Raw genomic sequence first — 21605 nt, 5'->3', positions numbered from 1 at the left:
AATTTGATGCTTTTACTTTCAACCCTTTTTTCAGTTTCTTTAAATTTTTACTGGCACGGAAATTCTTTAATCCATTTAGAATAAATTGACCTCAATATTTTTTTTTAATTTCTATTTCATAAGCCCTGCTTTGTTTCTACCCAACGTTTTCCTTTTTTTTTTTTTCTTTCTTGAGACATCTTTTGCTTTCATTGAGGACGAGATTTCATATTTGATTATATAGACATTCCCGCACATATGTTTAATAAACACGTTCTTATATTCAATTCAAATGAACTGTTTTGGTGTTTTTTTTAATGAAAATGAATTCAATAATTCTATTTAACCAAAACATAACTTTACACACATTAACAATGTGTAGATGTCTTAGAAGTACATCACTTACGACCGCGACTTATTAGAACTAAAGATAGAGATTATGTCATCATGCGGTTCAAAATTGCTCGCAAACTCTTTACAGTTATTTTTTTTATGAATAAAATATCTTATGATTTAAAGTAAAGTTTCTTAAATTTGTTTATATTTTTAACACGACCAGTCGGACTAGTAAATAAACATTTTACCCGACCGGACCTATCATTTAGTAGTCTCGGTCGGTCGGACGTGCCTTAGTGTCAAACCCTGCCGGTTTAGTTCACCTGGTCAGGAGAGTGTGTTATGTTTATTAGATGAATACTATTTAATTCCAGAACTAAGTCAAAACATTATCAGCTTTGAAATTTTTATGAAAAGACAAAAACTAAAATAATAAGGAGAGGAAGTACAGATATCTCCAATAAGTTTCCTTATAAATACAAGTTTATGGAATGTCATAACGTATTAGTGTGTGGAATAGTCAATACATCTTTTAATCCCAAATTGGAGAAATCAGTCAACAATTAAATCACTGCTACTCTTTATAAACAGCCAAGCTTCTATACACAATATCGCATAATCAGGTAATTAGATATTTGGATTTCTTTTGTGAGAATGAACACTATACGTGTATTTGATTACACCCACTGAAAAATTCTGAATTACACAAATCTATACAATGCATAATACCTGTAGGAGATATCTAATACTAGTATTACACACACACACACACACACACACACACATATATATGTGTGTGTGTGTGTGTGTGTGTGTTCGCGCACTATGCCGACACTTACGACACGTATAAGGTTACACACGAGCAACCTACGACATTTTCAGAACCTACGACACAAAAGTGTGTCGTAGGTTTGGAGACCCCTTGAAATCGGAATTTTTCATCGTGTTTTACCCAGAAAATACAAAATTTTGTATAGTGTGAGTTTCCGGGTTACACACGACTTTTGTTACACACAACACCGAGCCATAATGGGGTGCTTACACACTTTGCATCCTTGCCACATTCTCGCGCATGCGCAAATTCAACTTCCTAAGGAAACGAGGTCGAGTGGATGACAATGCAAATGTAAGTGTTTTTGTTTATTTAATTGAATATAAGTAGTCAATTAATGATTTAAAATTGATATTTTTGTTCCCGTCCGTTTAGTTTGAATACATTGGGGTATGTGATGTATCGGTATTCTGCAGTAATGGTGAGAAAAAGTAAGTTGACCTTTGACACGACTAAGATACAATTAGATGCGTGTAAGCTTAAATAGTTCAATGGTTTTCATTTTCTGTATGTTTTTGTGTTTGTTTTATATCATCATGATTATCTTCAGTATTTTGGTTTATCATTGATTTGACAAAATGTTTTACAAATACAGAATCAAGGAATAGTTAGAATTTCCTCTTCAATACAATATCGGTGTACACGTTTTTTTTTTAGACATATGAACATCGTTAAAAGCAACAATTCTCTAAATATTAAATGAGAATTGAATTATTATACACAGTATATTTGTCATTCTTTGATGAATATGCGTATCTTAATGTATAACATTGATATATAACAAACTGACGAACAACTGGAATTTCCTCTTTAGAATATTCTATCTTAGCTTGGCAAAATATTTTCAATATTTTCAAAGATATAAACCCCGTTTCAAAGCGACAATATCAAAGAAAATTAAACAAGTACATAGCTCCAAAAAATTGGGTCTTTATTACCACTATTTTTGGATATTATTAACTGGTAACCGGTGGATAGCTCCAGCCTCTTTCCCCTTAATAAGGAAGGTGTGGTCAAGCGCGGTTAAACAAGTTCTTGGGGAAAATATTGTTTACCTTATTTTAAAAAATTGTTTAGATTTCATTTTGTTCCAACATCGACCAGTTGCAAAGATTTTGGGTTAATTTATCTGATGGTTGACTTTACGCCATGGCTATAAACAACTTTATATAATATGTTGATTTATAGGCGTTGAAAGAAATTTCCAAATAAAGGGTGTTGAAATCAAATGGGACAAGGACATTTAAAGTATGTGCGGTTCAAGTGTCTCTCATCAATATGAATAGAATGAAAAATAAAGTAATTTGTCCCAAAATGAAGTCCCCCCCCCCTTTCTTCTCTCCAACCCCATCCCCATTTGTGCATGCAGCTAGATCCAGTGTTTTCATAACAGACCAAATTCATGTTAAATTATCAATGTTTGTCCTGTTAAGAAGATATACTTTTTAAGTAAATGGAAACTCCAATCTAGTTCACTGAATTTATGAAAAGGTAAGAGCAGATCCGGATTTCTCTCTCTCTCTCTCAGAGTGTTGCCAAATCGGTGTAACTTACATTAAAAAAAATAAAGGGGTTTCGGTCAAGGGCTACCGCTATTTTTAGAGCGACCCTGAACACTAGCGACAGCGATCACCGCAACACCGGCACCAGAACATGTACAGACTGTTCAATCGAGTGGGGAAGATCCCCAGGGCTTTTTGTAAATTTCATATAAAGTTGCAGAAATGACATTTTTTATCTTTGTTTATTTTTTTACTTATTCAATTGTAAGAAATCAGATACTATTTATATGTATTTCTAAAAATAAAATTGAAAAAAAAATAATAAATCCATTACGAGATTCGAACTGGGTACATGTTATCGTGAGTTTCATAGACATCTCTAACGATTACGTAACAGTGTTTTAATCTTCACACTCTTGTTATTTCACACTCTCAAATAAATGAAGTTATGTAAATCAATTTTGTGTAGCCTATGTTTCAAAATATTATTTGTATTTTGCACCATTTACAAATGTAAAATAGTATTGTTAAAAATTCAGAAGTTTTTGAATTTGTCAGCACTTGGAGATTATTTTTCTCGTGCCGTAGACCGACTGAAGAAGAAAAAAAAGGGGTCAGATTATTTTCTTAGTGCTGTGTTTAAAGTTATGTATTAGTAAGTATAAAATGAGGATATCATTGTTTATAGACATCAGTCAGTGCTGCATATACATGTATTACCATTGTCTGTCTGTCTGTTTACCAGTATTTACAGGTATCTGAATTTTTAATCAGCTGTTAATCTGTAAATGGATACAAATAGAAAAATGGGAGGGGGGATGCATATAGATAGATATATAGTGTATTTATCATCTATTTATAGAGATAGAGTTTTTTCCTTTTATTTATTTATATATATTTATTGATTAAAATACCTGTGCAGTATAATGAGTATTGCCCATGTCTGTTGTAGGGGTAGTGGTAAAATAGTATGATATACATGTATGTATGATATTTTAATAATATTAACAATGAACCTACATTGTAATATTTTTGCCATAGTGTGTATATGAATTCTAGGTATCAGGACAACTCGCCCCCAAGACAACTCGCCCTCAAGACAACTCACCCCCTCATCGGGACAACTCGCCCCTAAGACAACCCGCCCTCAAGACAACTCGCCCCCTCTTCGGGACAACTCGCCCCCTCTCTTGAGATAATTCGCTCCTACATATCATACATGTTTACAATTATTATTTTTGGTCTAAATCCAAGAGGTGTATTACCAAAAATTAATGAATTTCTTATAGATAGTATATACATCACAGACAATAAGACGTGTTCACATTAACACCGAACTTCATGTCTTTTTATGCAAGACGAACGATTTTAGTGGAAATCCAGTGTTTGGGTTCAGTAAATTCATCATCACTTTTATGTACATGTAAAATATATAATTTCAGCGGAAACAAGTTAGCGTTTGGTATAGGGAGAGTATTAGCTTGGTCTACAGCTGACGTAGTATAATTATCAATAATCTGCGTCTGTTGTTAAATCTAATTGTTTCATTTCCCCCAAGCTGTTATAAATTTACTTCAAACGTTATGAGTTACTCATCATCAGAGTTCTTTACACTTTGAAATCACCGCGTAAAAAGAATCACACTGCGTAAAAAGAATCAGTAAAGCAAAGCCGTTATAAAATTTCTAAAATGGGAATTTTATTTTTCAACGGGTATTAGTTGAGAAATGCATTAAAAGATAATTACATGTATCAGAATATTCATGCTTCACCTTTACACTTATGTATACTATATCGATAAAAGAAACACCCACACCCTCAAAATTTTCTCAGTATTAGAGACATTTAATCAATTACCTGAAGATCAGTAAATATAATTTTCCTTGCCAATTGATTTATGAAAAATATAACTTTTTCTGAAATGCAATAATTAAATATATGTATAATTCTATTAGAATTTACCATTCGTGTTAAAGTATGAAAGAAAAAGACGTATCTTTATAATTGTAATTGTATAATTAAAAGATTTATATAGCGCCTTATCAACATTAGTTCTCTAAAGCGCTTTACAAATGTGAAAGAAAAGATAATATAAAATCGATGTGCACATACATGTGAATAAAATATTCATAGTGTCAGAATTAAAATGCATAAATATTATTATTAATATATAGCGATATGATATGATTACCATAATAACATATGAAACAATTTAAAACAACCCTTAGGAATAATTAAATACATAACAAGGACATAGGCATAATAACAAACAGCAGGGGGTTTTTTTTGGGGGGGGGGGTGTTTGTTTTTTGTTAACAGCACTGTAAGAGCTGTATGTAAGAGCACTAAGTATATAAAAATAATCACAAATTAAAAGCTAATTTAAAGAGATGCATTCTGAGGTCCACTTTAAAATTAGACAATGAAGTACATTGTCTGAGTTTAAAAGGCAGAGAATTCCAGAGACTCGATGCAGCTTTGTCCAAACGTCGATCCCCATATGTTTTCGTACGTGTCCGAGGTACCTGGAGAAGATGCAGAGATTCGGATCTTAGTGATCGTGTGGGATTGTAAACTGTAAGGATATCCTTTATGTAAACTGGAGATAGGTTGTTGGGAGATTTGAAAGTATGAAGGAAGTATCTTATATTGAATTCTGTACTCAACTGGGAACCAGTGAAGATCTATTAGAACAGGAGTAATATGGTCGGATTTTTTTGAGCGTGTTATTAATCTTGCAGCTGTGTTTTGTGCCCTCTGAAGTTTGCTGGTGTGTTTAGAATGAACACCATAAAGCAATGCATTTCCGTAATCTAATCTGGATGTAACTAGCGAGTTTACTAGAGTTTTACATGCTTCATCATTGATAAATGTTAAAAGTGTAAATAACACACACAAAATAAAAATAAAATGTGATAATATATTTATATATAATATTGGGGGCAGGGTTTGACACTAAGGCACGCCCGACCGACCGAGACTACTAAATGATAGGTCTGGTTGGGTAAAATGTTTATTTACTAGTCCGACTGGTCGTGTTAAAAATATGAACAAATTTAAGAAACTTTACTTTAAATCATAAAATATTTTATTCATAAAAAAAATAACTGTAAAGAGTTTGCGAGCAATTTAATGAACCGCATGATGACATAATCTCTATCTTTAGTTCTAATAAGTCGCGGTCGTAAGTGATGTTCTACGACATCTACACATTGTTAATGTGTGTAAAGTTATGTTTTGGTTAAATAGAATTATTGAATTCACTTTCATTAAAAAAAACACCAAAACAGTTCATTTGAATTGAATATAAGAAAGTGTTTATTAAACATATGTGCGGGAATGTCTATATAATCAAATATGAAATCTCGTCCTCAATGAAAGCAAAAGATGTCTCAAGAAAGAAAAAAAAAGGAAAACGTTGGGAAGAAACAAAGCAGCTAGGGCTTATGAAATAGAAATTTAAAAAAAAATATTGAGGTCAATTTATTCTAAATGGATTAAAGAATTTCCGTGCCGGTAAAAATTTAATGAAACTGAAAATAGGGTTGAAAGTAAAAGCATCAAATTTTAGTTCAAACTTAACGTTTTTCATTTAAATTAAGTACATGTATTTAGATATGGAGAATCTTATAAAAAAAAATTCTGGAACGTTGGTCAGGGCTAGTGGATGTAAGGTCAGGTCTAGCAAAAATCATTTTAAGTAGCCCGATTGGTCTAGTGCCCCAAAAAGTTAATGTCAAACCCTGGGGGGCGAGTGTCTCAAGAGAAGGGGGCGACTTGTCCTGAGAGAGGGCGAGTTGTCCTAAGAGGGGGCGAGTTGTCTTGGGGGCGAGTTGTCCAGCATTCGAATTCTATTGGTATCAATTATATAGTAGGCCTAGTAAGAATACTATTCTACTTCTATTCAGTAGAAATAGAGCAACACATACAAGAATATTTAAGCTTACATTTATGTATAGTAGTCTGGTACCACTAAATATATTAAGTTGAGTGTTCATAATATGTTAAAAATTCAGATCATGATGTTTTTTTACATGTCAGAGGGCATAAACATGCACCATACTTTTCATGAAGCACCAACACTCTTCATGAAGTATGCTGGCGTAAAGCGCAGCAGTTCAGGGTACCTGTAAAGTGCGAAACGAAACGAAATATACCAAAACGAAACGAAATCCACCGAAACGAAACGAAATATGTCGAAAGGAAACGAAACGAAACGAAACCTACCTAAGCGAAATGAAACAAATTGTATAACCAAACTCTTTTAATTATAATAATTAAAAATGGCATCTTAGGCCCCTGTGAAAGTTACCACATATCAATAAAATTCGCCTCCCCTTTGATGTAGGCCTTCGGCTTAACTGATATAATTAAAAGAGATCGGTTATACAATCTGTTTCGTTTCGGTAGATTTCGTTTCGTTTCGGCGGATTTCGTTTCGTTTCGATTTCGTTTCGTACTTTACAGGTACCCAGCAGTTCATGCCCTTAAATACTTTAAAAAATTAAACTTATTTCTTAAATATGCATACATGTATTTGTACTTTAATAATCCATGTTTAGGAAATATTTCCATGTTATATATGTTAATCATATGTGTCACCATGCAATGTTAGATTGAAAAATAATATAAATACATGTGTATATGCAAACTAATGTTTCATTAGATTCTTTGCATTTGATTTTAATGTCAAGTTTCTTTTTCATAGTTGACGCAACAGATTATGAGATACAGATGAAACATGCAGGGAACCATGTAAATGATTCTGAAAGTGGCTACCCAGGTGCTGTTTAAGGAAGCTTGTAATAGGAGTGGAAAACCACCCAAAAACTATGTGTCTCAAAATGCCAGTAGAGACATAGAAAGAAGAGAGGAACTAGCTGGGATATCATTATGAAGAACCTAACCTCCTTGGAGTCAAGTATGTGACAAATTATACATATAAATAATCATCCATGTCACCATGAGATCGAAATTAACTTTTTAACCACAAGAAATTTTAGGTACTGTATTCTTTTCCTACTAGGCTCCAATTCGAAATTTAACCAGCATTTTTCTATCGATTGCTTTTTTTCAGGAATTTAATAAACTAAGCACCCCTTTTATCAAAATAAATGAGAAGAAAGTGCAATATCAAAAACAAGATTGGAATTTCTTTCCTTTAACATTTTTAAATGAATTATCAGGCAATGTATCATTGGTGGGGGTCATAGGGAACATCTATGCAGCATGTACTCACTATCCAGAGGTCCTCCACCTACAATTTACAGCATTATGTGGCTTGAACCTTAAGACTTAGTGTGTATTTAATTCTCTCTCTCTCTCTCTCTCTCTCTCTCTCTCTCTCTCTCTCTCTATCTATCTATCTATATATATATATATTTCTATTTACTCAATCCTGTGTGTAATCATGCTTAGCAACTATCCAGTATGTTTCTGTGTAACATATTCTCAGCCATGCGGATGTTTTTCGTTAGATGTCATTTTTTTTCCCGACGAGTGAGGGGAAACCATCCCCTTACGAAACAGCCTGTAGAGAAATAAATGTTATGTGATTGAACTCCATCTGATCATCAATTTATATATATATATATATATATATATAATCCAAATAGAAAGAGTTGATATCACACAGTCAAAATAATTAAATAAAAAAGCAGGAAAATATGCAGTTCCAAAATATATTCAAATCGCTAGTGCTTTCTGGATTTTAACATCCATCCTCAGGTGAATACAAATATTGAATACAAAGTTGTTTATCTTATATTGTTGTATATGTATATCTAAAACATTTGGAGATTTCATCACAGTGGCTCATCACAAATTAACCCTCTCTCTTCTATATTTACATGGGGGGGGATCTGGTATCCCAATAATCACTCCTTCAAATTTCTATTATGTCTCCTTTATTTTACTGACATAAGATTTTACGACCGCTCTCAATCGATCAGAGAAAGACCATAGTTTGTAAAAATACTTAGAATATCTGTTCGCACCAACAATATATTTGAAGGAACAATGCATTTTCTATCGTTTTTAAAACCACAGGAACTTTTCATCAATCACTCAGAATGGAAGACAGACTTGCATTGGTCAGTTCAAGTTGCTCTTCAGTTAGGATGTGTGAGAGTAGTTTAAGCAAACATCCCCCCATTTAAGAAATTATGTCATTGTGCTTCTGCACAACTAATCATAATCTTACGTTCTAAGTTTTTATAGTATGTACCTGGAATATGTCAATATAATTCCATTTTTCTCATTCATAAGAGATTTACCAGTTATCTAAATATTACGTATGCAACTAATCAGAATGAAATGCTTGACGTGTGCATGTGTAGGTATTCATATTGTAAATCAACAGCAAAAAATCATTTTAATTTAATTACCCTTTAATAAGAAAGTTGTGATCATTTCAGTACCAAAAAATGAAAGAAAGCAATGCACGTTATGTGCATATGTCAATCTGTAATTCTGTTGATGTCATCCAACAGGTATTTGTATCATGTACATGTATATGATTAGCATAATTAGTTTGAATTTCATGTTTGCATCATATATAAGAAAGCTGTGGAGATTTTGAAATTGTCTAATCAAAATTTAGCACAATTGTGCATGCACATGCTGGCTAGTAATTTTAACCATACCAATTTGTAAGTGCCAAGACATACTAAAATCCTCAACTTCAGAAGAATTTAATGAAAAACATAAACATTATGGTCCTTGAAATATAGAAAAAATATAGAATCTTCAAAAGACAGGATATGCATATACTGAGTGTTGGCATTTTTGTATTACACCAATCTATATAGATACACATACTATCTACTATGCTGTGATATCAACTCATTCACTTTATTCATAAGAAAGTTACAGACATTTTAGTATTAAATCCAATCAAAATGAAATTTTGCATGCATGTGCAGATTGGTCATTTTGAACATGCAGATCAGTTAATAAATATCTTAAAAATATCTTAAAAATAAAAATCTTAAAAATTACAAGTCTTAATTAATAAATGCCTACAATATGAATATTAAACAATCTCAAAGAACAAAAAAAAATTTAGACTGATTCCCAAGTTAGTGTACCAAAATCCAATGCATGCACATTCAGACTAAAATACTATCTTTCTGCACATCCAAATGATATACATGTACGTACAATCATCTTAAAAAGATTGCATATAAAGGATCTCTTGTATAGTTATTGAGAACAGAGTATACCCTAAGTTCTGGGAACATAAATATAAGGAATCACTGTCTAGTTTGTCAGGGTATATGAGGTGATTAACAAATTAACATCAACTGAAAATATGAGAATTCATGCATAACAGCTTCACCGTTTATATAGTTTGCATGCATGTATCATGTTCATGCTTTTATGGGATCTTTGTGAATTATGTCAAGGATTTGGATGATTTGAATATATTATAAAAGTGGCAAGAATGAAAATAACATGTTCTGCCATATTTTTGTTTTCGACAGTTTATTTTATTTTTCAATGCGTTGTTTTACACCAGTTTTATAACGTATGCAATGCAGTGTACACCAGTTTTGGACAAATGAAATTGGCCTTTAGTTGGAATTTCCCTATCTCCCATTCATACGAATGAAGGATTCCATTTATCACACACATGCAATGCACACGTGATATCATGCCAATATACATATGCATTTATCACACATGTAGCAAGTTTCAATGTTAGAACACATCTGATATATGCAGTGAGTTTTATGTCAATATATATTTATCACACACATGCAGTGAGTTTCAGTGCCAGTACACATTTGCACACATGTAATGAGTTTCAGTGCCAGTACGCATTTATCACATGCGTGTAGTGAGTTTAAATGCCAGTACACATCACACACATGTAGTGAGTTTCAATGTCAGTACAGATCAATACACATGTAGTGAGTTTCAATGCCAGTACAGATTTACCACACACATGTAGTGAGTTTCAATGTCAATACAGATTTATCACACACATGTGAGTTTCAATGTCAATACATATTTATCACACACATATATTGAGTTTCAATGTTAATACAGATTTATCACACACATGTAGTGAGTTTCAATGTCAATACAGATTTATCACACACATGTAGTGAGTTTCATTGTCAATACAGATTTTTCACACACTTAAACTGTTAAGTGAGTTTCAATGTCAATACAAAGTGATCAATTCTTTTGAGAAGCCTGTAGTAACCAACCATGTTGATATCCAAGAACTTTTTAACATTGTTATCTCTTTCTAAAATATTCAAAGTTTATATTTGGATTTCAAAAATCTTTTGTCTCTCAATCAACACATTGAAATTTGGTTTAAAGCATGTTGAATTTAGTTTCACAATCTTGATGTGATTTAATTGTGATGATTTCAAAAATAACATTCCTACTCACCACCCTGCATCTCAGAAATTAAAATGTAACTTAGAAATAATGAATGCATTTAAAAAAAAGAAGATTTAAAAACATTCAATATTTAAAATGATTGGACCAGTATTTCCTAATGTGAAATAATGTTAACGTGTACTGTGTTGTGCGGCGTGAAGACAAAATGTTTGGTAATAAAATAAGGTTATATTTAACAAGGAAAATGTTTTTGAATAGGTATTGACCATATATTACACAGATAAGTTAAATAGGCAACTTAATAAATTTCAAATGATTAGGTCACTAAAGATCATTTTGGAAAGATCAAGGTCACTCAACATGTACCTTATATAGAAAAGAACCTTTATTTCAAAAGTTATATATCATTGTGCAAGTCATTTGTTACATGAAGTAGTTCAACTTCATTGGTTAGATGCAGTTTGGGGAAGCAATTACTAATATTCTTGTTATTGGATTTCACTCAAATAGAGACATCAACACTTGCCTGAGTCCCCACATACACAGGGTGGAAGTAACTTGTTTATGTGTTTGGAAAACGCGATATGTATATTACATATTTAAAGTTCATTTACATTTTGTTAATAGTAACTTACAGAAGTACAAACATTTTAAAGCTTTATCTCTTCAATGTTGTAGACTATATTCAGAGGGAATGCAGATACTGAGGCCCCCAAGCTCATCTAGGAAGTTGGGAAGAAAAAAGCGAGGTATTTGTATGTCATAATTTGTATTATATTTTGTTATTCCCAAGCAAATGAAGTTTAGGAGGGTATATTAGAATCGCCATGTCTGTCTGTTGGTCTGTCTGTCTGTCGATTTGTCTGTAGGCATAATTTTGGCTGTACTCATTTTAGGAGACTAGCTAATGGAATTTTCTTAAAATGTGTACACTCTCTCAAATCATAAAGACATATAAAAATCTGCACCTAGGGTTTTCATAATGATTGGACAAAGTTTACTTAATTTAGATCATTTTGTTGTTTCTTTGAAATTAGAAAATTTTTGAGCCTTGTTTGCTTTAACTTAAGGGTATGTCCTGACCTTAGCAGAGGGTCATTTGGACAAGATTACAGATATTTTTATGCCCCCTAGATCAAAGATCGGGGGGGGGGGGATATTGTTTTTGTCCTGTCTGTCATTCTGTCTGAAACTTTAACCTTGCTAATAACCTTTGAACAGTAAGAGCTAGAGCTTTGATATTTCACATGAGTATTCCTTATGACAAGACCTTTCCGTGGGTACTAAACCTTTTGACCTTGACATTTGACCTACTTTTTGAGAAAAAATTGACATTGGTCATAACTTCTAAATGGTAAATATTAGAGCTTTCATATTGTACATGAACATTTCTTGTGACAAGATCTTTCTACTGGTACCAAGATATTTGTCCTTTTGACCTTGGCCATCTTCAGAATTGGCCATTATCGGGTGCATTTGTGTTTCACAAACACATCTTGTTTGTCCTTGCCATAAATTGCAAGATGAGATAAAGAGGAGAATAATATACTAGGTGCAGAGGTTGCTTGTGTTCAAAGAATGTGCAACAACCAGCATCAGATGATAATCATTTGGACAAGCTAGGTCAAGGTTTCTGGGTGTGCAATGCAAAATTCTTCTCTATAATGTAATTTTATTATGAAATAACTTCAGAAAATTATACAAGATTAATTAAAATATGATCAAAGAAATGTCATGACCCTGAACACAAGTCATTCAGACAAGTTTAGGGGCACAGTTTAGGAGTTTCAGATTATGAAGTCTTAGGAATGTTAATATTCTAAGTTAGAGGTGCATGGAGAAGTCATACTTGACACAGAGGCTGCTTATAGCCAAGAAGTATGTCATAAACCTTATGCCCAGGTTATTTGTAGAGGGTCATGATCACATGACTCAAAAGTCAAATGTTCTTTAGGCTGCACCAATTTAATGCTGGGATTTTGGACAGTCATATTTTTCTGTTACTCTACTCAAAGTTTACTCATGACCAGACTTTTGGACCAATGTCATTTTGGGAAGGTCAGGCTCACTCAGAATATACACCTTATATATAAGGAAAAGTGCCTTATTTCATTAGTTTTTAAACAAGTATGGATCATAAATCGTGCAGATAGGTAATAGGCAAATGGCTTTCAGACAAAGGTCACTCAAGGTCATTTTGTAAAGGTCAACATCACTCAACATATACCTTATATATGATAAAGAAACCTTCATTCCAACAATATATCAACATTTATTGAGCATTGTGTGAATCATTTGTTATTTGAAATAGTTCATTCAGGTGAGATGTATTTTGGGGAGCATACATCAGTTTTATCAATATTCTTATTTTATATTAAATATCTATTGGTAGTTTAATAAAGGTTTAGGATAGAACATTTAAAAAATATATTATTGATTTGAAATCATTTACTTTAAGTTATGGTAAATGATAGAGAAAATGAGTTGGACAATCTTTCAAGAAACTGTTGTACAACTGTTTCAAGTGATATGTACTGTCCATTCTTTATTACAGCCAATGTTCAGTGCCACACTTGGACCACTGCAGAAAAGGCAGCTTTGTAAAGACAATTTGAGACTTTCATCAAACTAGGAAAAACTCTGGCTCAGGTTGACTGTCTAAAATCCATTTGGAAGGAGAAATCGCTGTCCAGTTTAACATGGTGTAGTGGAAAGTTTGCTGTTAAAAAAATTACTTCCTGGCAGAGGTGTTACAAAGAGTTAATCCAATTTTTATGCCCCCTCCATTTGAACGAGAGGGGACGTATATATTGTTTTACATGACTAATTCGGTCTGTAGAGCAAATCTTGTCTGCTCAATATCTAATGAATTCTTTTGCTTGACTGTTTCCAAACTTGGTACAATGATTGCCCCTAGATAGTGAATGAACCATATTAATTTACAGGTCACAGGGTCAAGGGTCAAACTGGACACAGTAAGATATTGTCTGTTCAATATCTTGAGAACGCTTTCCTGACAGACATCAAACTCGGTATACTGGTTTCTTTTAAGAAGTAGGTGGTTTCTTTTAAGAAGTAGATGGTTTCCTTTAAGAAGTATATGTCCCATAATGTCCCATATTCATTTTCAAGTCACAAGGACAAAGGTCAAACTGTACATAATAAAATATTGTCCACTGAATATTTAAAGAACCAACCCTTTACCTGACAGTTACTAAACTTGGTACAGCGGTTGCCCCTAGAGAGTAGATGACCCCTACTGATTTCCAGATCCCAAGGTTGAAGGTAAAATTGGACATAGTAAGATACCGTCTGTTCAATATTTGAGAACCATTCGCTTGACAGACATCAAACTTGGTTCACTAATTTTCCTTAAGAATTAGATACCCCATGGATTTTGAGGTCACAAGGTCAAGGGTCAAACTGGACATGACAAGATATTGTCTGCTCAATATATTGAGGACTCTTTGCTTGACAGATATCAAATCAGGTACACTTGTTCTACCTAAGGAGTAGATGACTCCATTTGATTTTGAAGTCACAAGGTCAATGGTCAAAATGCTACGGACATAGGTATTGTCTACACAATATCTTGAGTTTGCGTTTCTTGACAGACATCAAACTTGGTACACTGACACATCATAAGTGTAGATATCTAGTATTCATTTTAAGGTCAATGGTCAAACTACTCTGGACATCAGATTTTGTCCATTCAGTATCTTCAGAACCCTTGTTTGACAAACATCAAACTTGGTAGTCTGGTGCCGCCTAAAGAATAGATGGCTCCCATTGGTTTTAAACTCTCAAGGTCAAAGGTCAGGTCTCAAATAACTGGTTATTTGAAAATATCTGCTCAGTACCTTTAGAGATCACATATAATGGTTGCCTCTGACTAATAGATACATTGTAACTTTTGCTACAGACATTCTAAATGATCATTTTCAATATTGTAATATGGAGGGCATATATGTTTCTTAAATCTTTCTTGTAAATGGTTTTGATACTAGTTTTATATACAAGATGTATTATCAGCATTTGTCATTCATTGTACACCATACATTGGTTCATTCAAAATTGATAAATATATAATCAACAGCAGTACACATGAAATAATTCTCCATCTATATCTTGAATTGAACAAAAAGTTTAATGGTATTCCAAGGCCTTATATTCATGTGCGATTGAAAGACTGAATGAATATACTAAGATAATATAACAGTATTTAACTAAAACTAATTGCAGTTTAACACTAATGTACTTATAATGTAATTGATAGTACCATGCTCTTACTTGTAACTTGTTTTCATTTATATTCAATAGATATTTCAAGTTTGATAGCTAACTCAAATTTCAAATATGAATGAACATTAAGTGTCTGCTGTTTTAAGACTAAAGAGTAGCTTTATTTACATCATATGAGGTTTTTTGAGCTAAATTGATCAGCTTTGTATGCTTATGAAATAAATATGTACACCTATATTTTGCAGTTGATTGTACTTTGCTTTAAAGAAGTCTTAAAATTGGTGTAGTTTTCATTAGGTTTGGACTTCGCAAGTGACAAATTGGATTAGGAGTATTTTTACTCAGTGTCTTCTCAAATACTAATGAAAAATCAAGACAATTTAATAGAGTCTTATAAATTCAGTATCTCTTGATAGATTGCTGAAAGAGTAGTACGAAAGAAAAATCCTGAACTCTGAACGATCAGATTCATGATGGATGCAGGGACACACAGTATTTTTAAAAGTCCTTGGTACAAGTTCTTCCTGTGACTTGAGCAGTGTCTGTATTCAGATATTTAAAAAAAAAAGATCTTTAAAGCACTGTAGTACACTGTCATATAACCAGGAATATTTCCTGTATGGTCACCTTTAAATGGCCTTTGGTGTCGTATTTCGACATAAAGGACATCCAGGATACAGACGCCTTTGAATGCAACATTGGTTATATTACAAGTGTGACTGATGAGGAGCGCCAAATTAACAAAAACTCAGATAAAAAGATCAGTTCAATTATTACCCGTAATAATCAATTGACGTGCGCATCAAATCAATCATTGTTCTCATCAATTGATTAGGTGTTCACATCAATTATTGCGCCCATATATTAAATAATGCGCGCTGCCCATCAATTCAATGTATGAGAGCAATAATGGGTTTGCTGCGCGCATTATTTAACTGATGACTGCAATACTTCAGCGCGGCATGTGATTTTGAGCTCCGTATAATTGATTTAATAATCTCTTTAATTCAATTGAAAATATCTTAATTATTTACAACGATTTTTGTACAAGAAATTAATGAGCACATCAACTCTTATATAGAGAGAAACACTTCAATTAATATAATGAATTCAAGACAGATCTAATTAGATAGTTGTTGTATCTAGAAGAAGTATTGCATGCATCAATTGAATAAATATCAATTCAATTGAAGAGAGCAATAATTAAATTATTACACACAGTAATTGAATTGAAGCGCCAGTAATTGAATTAAAGCTTTTTTTAATTAAATTGTGGAGGGCATCAATTCAATTGTTGATATCAGTAATTCATTTGAAGAGAACAACAATTCAACTATAACCTAATCAACTCATCAAAGTATTCAATGCTATAAAGAATTCAATCAATGCGCGCAATAATTCAGAATTGTAGATTTTAGTAATTATCTGAACATGTTTCATTGAATTGTTGCAAGCATCAAATGAATTGATGGTATCTTCAAATAATTAAACTTATCTTGAATTTAGCTTCTTAGACTGAAAACCTTTTTCAAATCTTTTTAACATTAATTTCTGTTACAGAAGAGTATATTTTAGTTCAACTGACAAAACACTAGACAGCCTCTCTCTCTCTCTCTCTCTCTCTCTCTCTGATATTTATATAAATTCCCCAAAAAGTTGTTTTTTGAGAAGTGGTTGAAACACTTGAGTTCCCTTTTAATTCCTTCAATCAACCGCCAGACTAAATGTAGTGACTTTCATGTAATATATCAAGTTTATACACTCTGTAGTGAGTTTCCGGTGTGTGTTCACATGTGACATGGTGTCGTAGGTATCAGGTGAAAATTCAATTTTGTTAAAGACGGATTTTCTATATTTTAAGTATCAGAGCAATATAAACAATTTAATCAATGCGCGCTAGAAATTAGAATAGTAGATATTATTAATTATTTGAAGAGATCTTCAATTGAATTGTTGCGCGCATCAAATGAATTGATATTTTCAAATGCTTAAAGATGTCTTGAATTATTTGAGTTTACGTTGATTTGGTGATTCATAGACTGAACACCTTGTTTAGATCTGCTTAATATTAATTACCGGTATTATATAATGAGACTCCCCCCGGAAAATTGGCTATATATAGTAAGCCCCCCTCCCCCGGAGGAGTCTGGCAATATAGTTAGACCCCCCACACCCACACCCACCCCACACTTATCAATAGTGAGCCTCCCTCCTTCGTGATTGGTCTGGATTTCCATCGGAAGACTGGCTATGGTATTTAGTGAGTCACCCCCTTTGAGGGGTGGCTATATCCCCTAGCCCTAGTAGTGAAACTTCCCTACAATACACATACGTGGTTGGTTGCAATTTCATTAATATCTTTGATATATTGATTAAAGGGGTAAATTCTTTTGGCAGTCGTTCAACTACTGAATTGAATGCTCATTGCGCTTATGAAGGATCATTTTTTAATAAGATGCATTTTGCTATATAGCCAAATTTATTTAGGGGTAATACTGATAGTTAGCCAGGTTTCCGGTGGATGTGGTAGGGTTGCTTTATAGCCAGAATTTCGGGGTGGGGGGGGGGGGGTAAATAGCTTGGGGGAAAAGCTATTCTTGTACTCTGTACAAGGACACAATGCATGAGCAGACGAATACATTTACTGTATATGTACATTTTCAATATCCACTCTTCGTCTTTTCATCAGACCTTATTTTTATTTGATATTATTGTGTAACACAGGACATATTATAAAATCAAACTTATACTGTGACATAGAAAATGTTAAAAACGGATATTGAACCAGTATTCGTGATTCGATGAAAGACTCTATATTGTCGAATGATAAATGAACCTTTTTCACAATTTATGTCGGGGAAAAAAATAGGAGTTTTTCCTTACTTTTATACCAAACACATAAAAAAAAATAGTTTAATCTCAATTTAAAAGGACTTTCATACAATGATAGACGATTAATAAAATGGTAAATAGAAACGTTTTAAATTTTCAACCTAGGACGTAAATATCCATCTGGATCCTCCATTATCCTAAATTCTCTGAAAGTAATTACTAAATGGCTAGGCATAAAGCAGATTTTCCGGAGGATGAACCTACTGAAGGGGGTATACGCTACAACACCAGGTGTCTCATCCCATGCCCCACCAGGGCTTAACCATGGACGCACTGAAGGCATAACGCCGGACTATTTAGACCCATTGCCTCTGAGGATTGGTACACGTCCTCCAACCCTTGCATCCACTCCTTGGTAGAACATCAAATACCTTTAATTAATATAACTTATGATCAAATATATAGGTTACAATGTGACACTTCAAACCGAGGCTCTTCTTCGGATATGAAGGTCATTGAAATATGAAAATATTCATTGCTAAACACAACCTCGTGCACTGGCCGAGAAGCCATATCGTCTGATATATAAAAAAAAAAAATAGTTCTTTTAAAGGTACCAACTTTCCGGATAATATTTTGTGATAAACTGAAGTAAAACAATGCATAAAAGACTGGGATTTTATTTCAATAAACACATGTAAATTATAGCGAACAGGACTATTCCGTATACCAAAGTAAAGACCCCCCCCCCCCCCCCCCCTTTACTTTAGTATCCGGAATAGTCCTGTTTGCTGTAAAGGGGGATACTGTAAAATAAAAATTGTTGGGTTTTGTTTTGTTTTTTTGAAAATGGTTGAAATGCTTGAGTTTCCTGTGCTCTCAATCAATCGCCAGACTAAATGTAGTGACTTTCGGGTAATATATCACGTTTAAACACTCTGTAGTGAGTTTCCCGTGTGTGTTCACATGAGTCATGTGACACCGTGTCGTAGGTATCCGGTGTAAATTCAATATTTTTAGAGACGGCTTTTCTATATTTCAAGTATCAGAACAATATACAGATGTCCCACATTACGTAAAAATGAATTTATATTCTGGTTAGCATAACTAGAACATAGTGTAGTGAGTTTCAGGTGTAAAGTCTTGTGTAGTGAGTTTCGGCATTATGCACGTATGTGTGTGTGTGTGTGTGTGTAGATATGAAAATATAATTGTAAGCAAAAGCTACCCAACTCACCCCAACTAATACCGGCTAGAATGTGGCAAAAATTTAAAAAAAAAACCTTCTCAGAGATATATAGCCTAGATACCCTCCCCCCCCCCCCCCCCCCCCCCCCCAATTAAAATTCAGAGACGTTTTTAAGGAAAGAAAAGAAATGATTACGTGAAAGTTTAACCAATTTGATTTTAATGCTTATAAATTGAATACCTCAACAGATATAAACTGCTCCAACACATTATGTGTAACATGGACACGATGATCTAAAAAACGTAGTTTGTAGTTGCATCATCAACATGCAGTAGTTGTCCCTAGTTCATAGCTACATAATTATAGACAGTTATTTAATGTATCTCGGGGAAACGGTCCACATTATTGCTCCGGCCTCGGGGTGTATGGAATACAACCTGAGAGGTAAATCCACGTATACTGTTGATTGGACCTGGATAATTAACAATATCTATCGTAAGGTTACGACAGCAACGCAGTGTGGTGTCGCTTTGACCTTGAATCTGGTGACCTTAACTCTGGTCACTCATGCCAAAAAATGTTAAATCAAAGCAGCGATGACTGACGCATGGCTCTTCGACTAAATTATACCGTCAGCTCGCTCTGTACGTACTTGTGCACTTTGCATCGCTACAACTTTCACGGTGGCGAATCACGTGACTTTGGCATGACTTATTACCCGAAAAAATTATGACAAAAGTCAACACAAGGGAAAATTCAAACGGATAAGTAACATCTTTATCATTAACGAATTGTCACATAACTTATATATCACCATTTAAATAATTATCCCAGGAACAAATCTATACTAAAATGGTATTTCTATGTATCGACGATACATGGGACAGAAACAGAGAATATTGACATAGTTTTTTGTTTTCAGTCAAAAACTTTGCGACCGCCCAATAACTTCAAAAGATGATACAAGTTATGCAACAATTTGCTATTGATAAAGGTGTTAATTACTCGTTTGAATTCTCCCTTGTGTTGATTTCGTCGTCATTTTCCCGGGTAATAAATAGCTAGCCTAATAGGTCATGTCAAAACCATGTGATTCACCACCGTGACCTTGGTCATTCCAGAGTCAGAATTCGTAGAGGTGAGTCAACATTCTAAATGTTTACAAATGCATTTGTCCTCTAATTATTACAATAATCAAACTTCAGATTCCATAGCGACAGGTCCTTTAGTTGCTATAGATTGCTGACAGGCCTGGATCAGTCGCATGACGTTCAACGTGTCCTCTTTCTTCACTTGTAATTCAGCTTTTTCTGTAACGGTGAGGTAAATTCATATTATACGATGCTTAGCTACTTATTAATTAACTATTCATAACGATGAAGATACACATCCATAAATACGTTGCTACAGGAACTCACGACGGTAAAATATGACATGTTTGATCTTTTTAAAATAACAAATTTCAAATCGCACTTGACTCCAGGAATCATATGCGCATTGATTCTCTGTTAATAGGTCAAGGCGAAAGGAATTGGGTTCGGAAGATATTTGCATTAACCTTGAAAAAAAATAATATAGATGTACTGACCTTGCATGACATCTAGAAAATGTTCCAGCTCCGCAGCATACGCCTGTGGGTATCTGTTGATGAAGTGGTCGTCAATCGGAGGAGATGTTGTCACCTTGGCGAGGTGCTCCGTCACTAAACTTGACCTCTTGTTATCCACACTTATCATACCTTTGTCACACAAAACCTAAGACATTAAGAATTCTTTTATCGTCTTTAGTACAAACCCAAAATATCAAAGTAACATCGCCACTTAAAGGAACCCAGAAATGGTACCATCGTGGAATTCACTACATTCGATATTTTATTTGCATGTACCAAAATCAAGGAAATGTTTCGAGAAATCCTGTATAAGAATTCATTGTTGTGAATATCTCAAACAGAGGTCTATAAAAGCTCTGAACATGAGAGTACTGACCTCCAGTCTTTGGTCATATCCATATGGTGCTACTCTTCCATTCTCTACAGATGATATTACACCATTCCTAAATTTGATGGTTACTACCACTTGGTCAAAGTCACCACAGCTAGCAATTTCAGGGTCAAAGGCCGAGGCACTCACATACACAGACTCAGGTTTTGAACCAGCTAGCCACAAGGACATGTCAAGGTCATGAACGGTTGAGTCGTAAATAATTCCCCCTGAAAGGTGCAAAAAGTTGAATTAGCAGAAAATTCAAGGAAGCAGATGAACTGTTGCATGTTTCTGAAAGTACTTAAATACGAGTACATTTTTGAACGTTATACCCTATAGCGGTTTGGCGGGGT

At 33.7% G+C, this 21605-nt stretch overlaps 1 protein-coding gene and 1 long non-coding RNA gene across 4 annotated transcripts in view; one reads left to right on the top strand and one right to left on the bottom strand.

Annotated features, from left to right (window-relative positions):
* The window catches only part of LOC125659452 (inositol 2-dehydrogenase-like), a 56241-nt gene that overhangs the window by 9979 nt on the left and 24657 nt on the right, over positions 1-21605 (bottom strand). The window contains exons 7-9 of one of the 2 annotated variants that reach the window (XM_048891117.2): positions 21256-21479; positions 20859-21024; positions 20460-20580 (exon numbers count right to left, since the gene is read on the bottom strand). In XM_048891117.2, coding sequence (XP_048747074.2) covers positions 20465-20580; positions 20859-21024; positions 21256-21479 — 506 coding nt within the window. In that variant the 3' untranslated portion in view covers positions 20460-20464. Of the gene's footprint in view, positions 1-20425; positions 20581-20858; positions 21025-21255; positions 21480-21605 lie in introns of those variants that run through there. The other variant, XM_048891116.2, reaches the window with a different exon arrangement.
* Positions 1144-15486, top strand: LOC125678015 (uncharacterized). 2 transcript variants are annotated; one of them, XR_008798437.1, is made up of 4 exons: positions 1144-1441; positions 7358-7570; positions 11686-11756; positions 13562-15486. It is a non-coding gene; the product is annotated as an uncharacterized LOC125678015 (long non-coding RNA). The 2 variants fall into 2 exon arrangements; XR_008798438.1 differs by lacking the exon at positions 1144-1441 and adding an exon at positions 3146-3304.

This window comes from Ostrea edulis, chromosome 9 (assembly GCF_947568905.1).
Source record: "Ostrea edulis chromosome 9, xbOstEdul1.1, whole genome shotgun sequence".
NCBI classification, from domain to species: Eukaryota; Metazoa; Mollusca; class Bivalvia; order Ostreida; family Ostreidae; genus Ostrea; species Ostrea edulis.
This window is presented reverse-complemented; position numbering and strand designations above follow the sequence as displayed.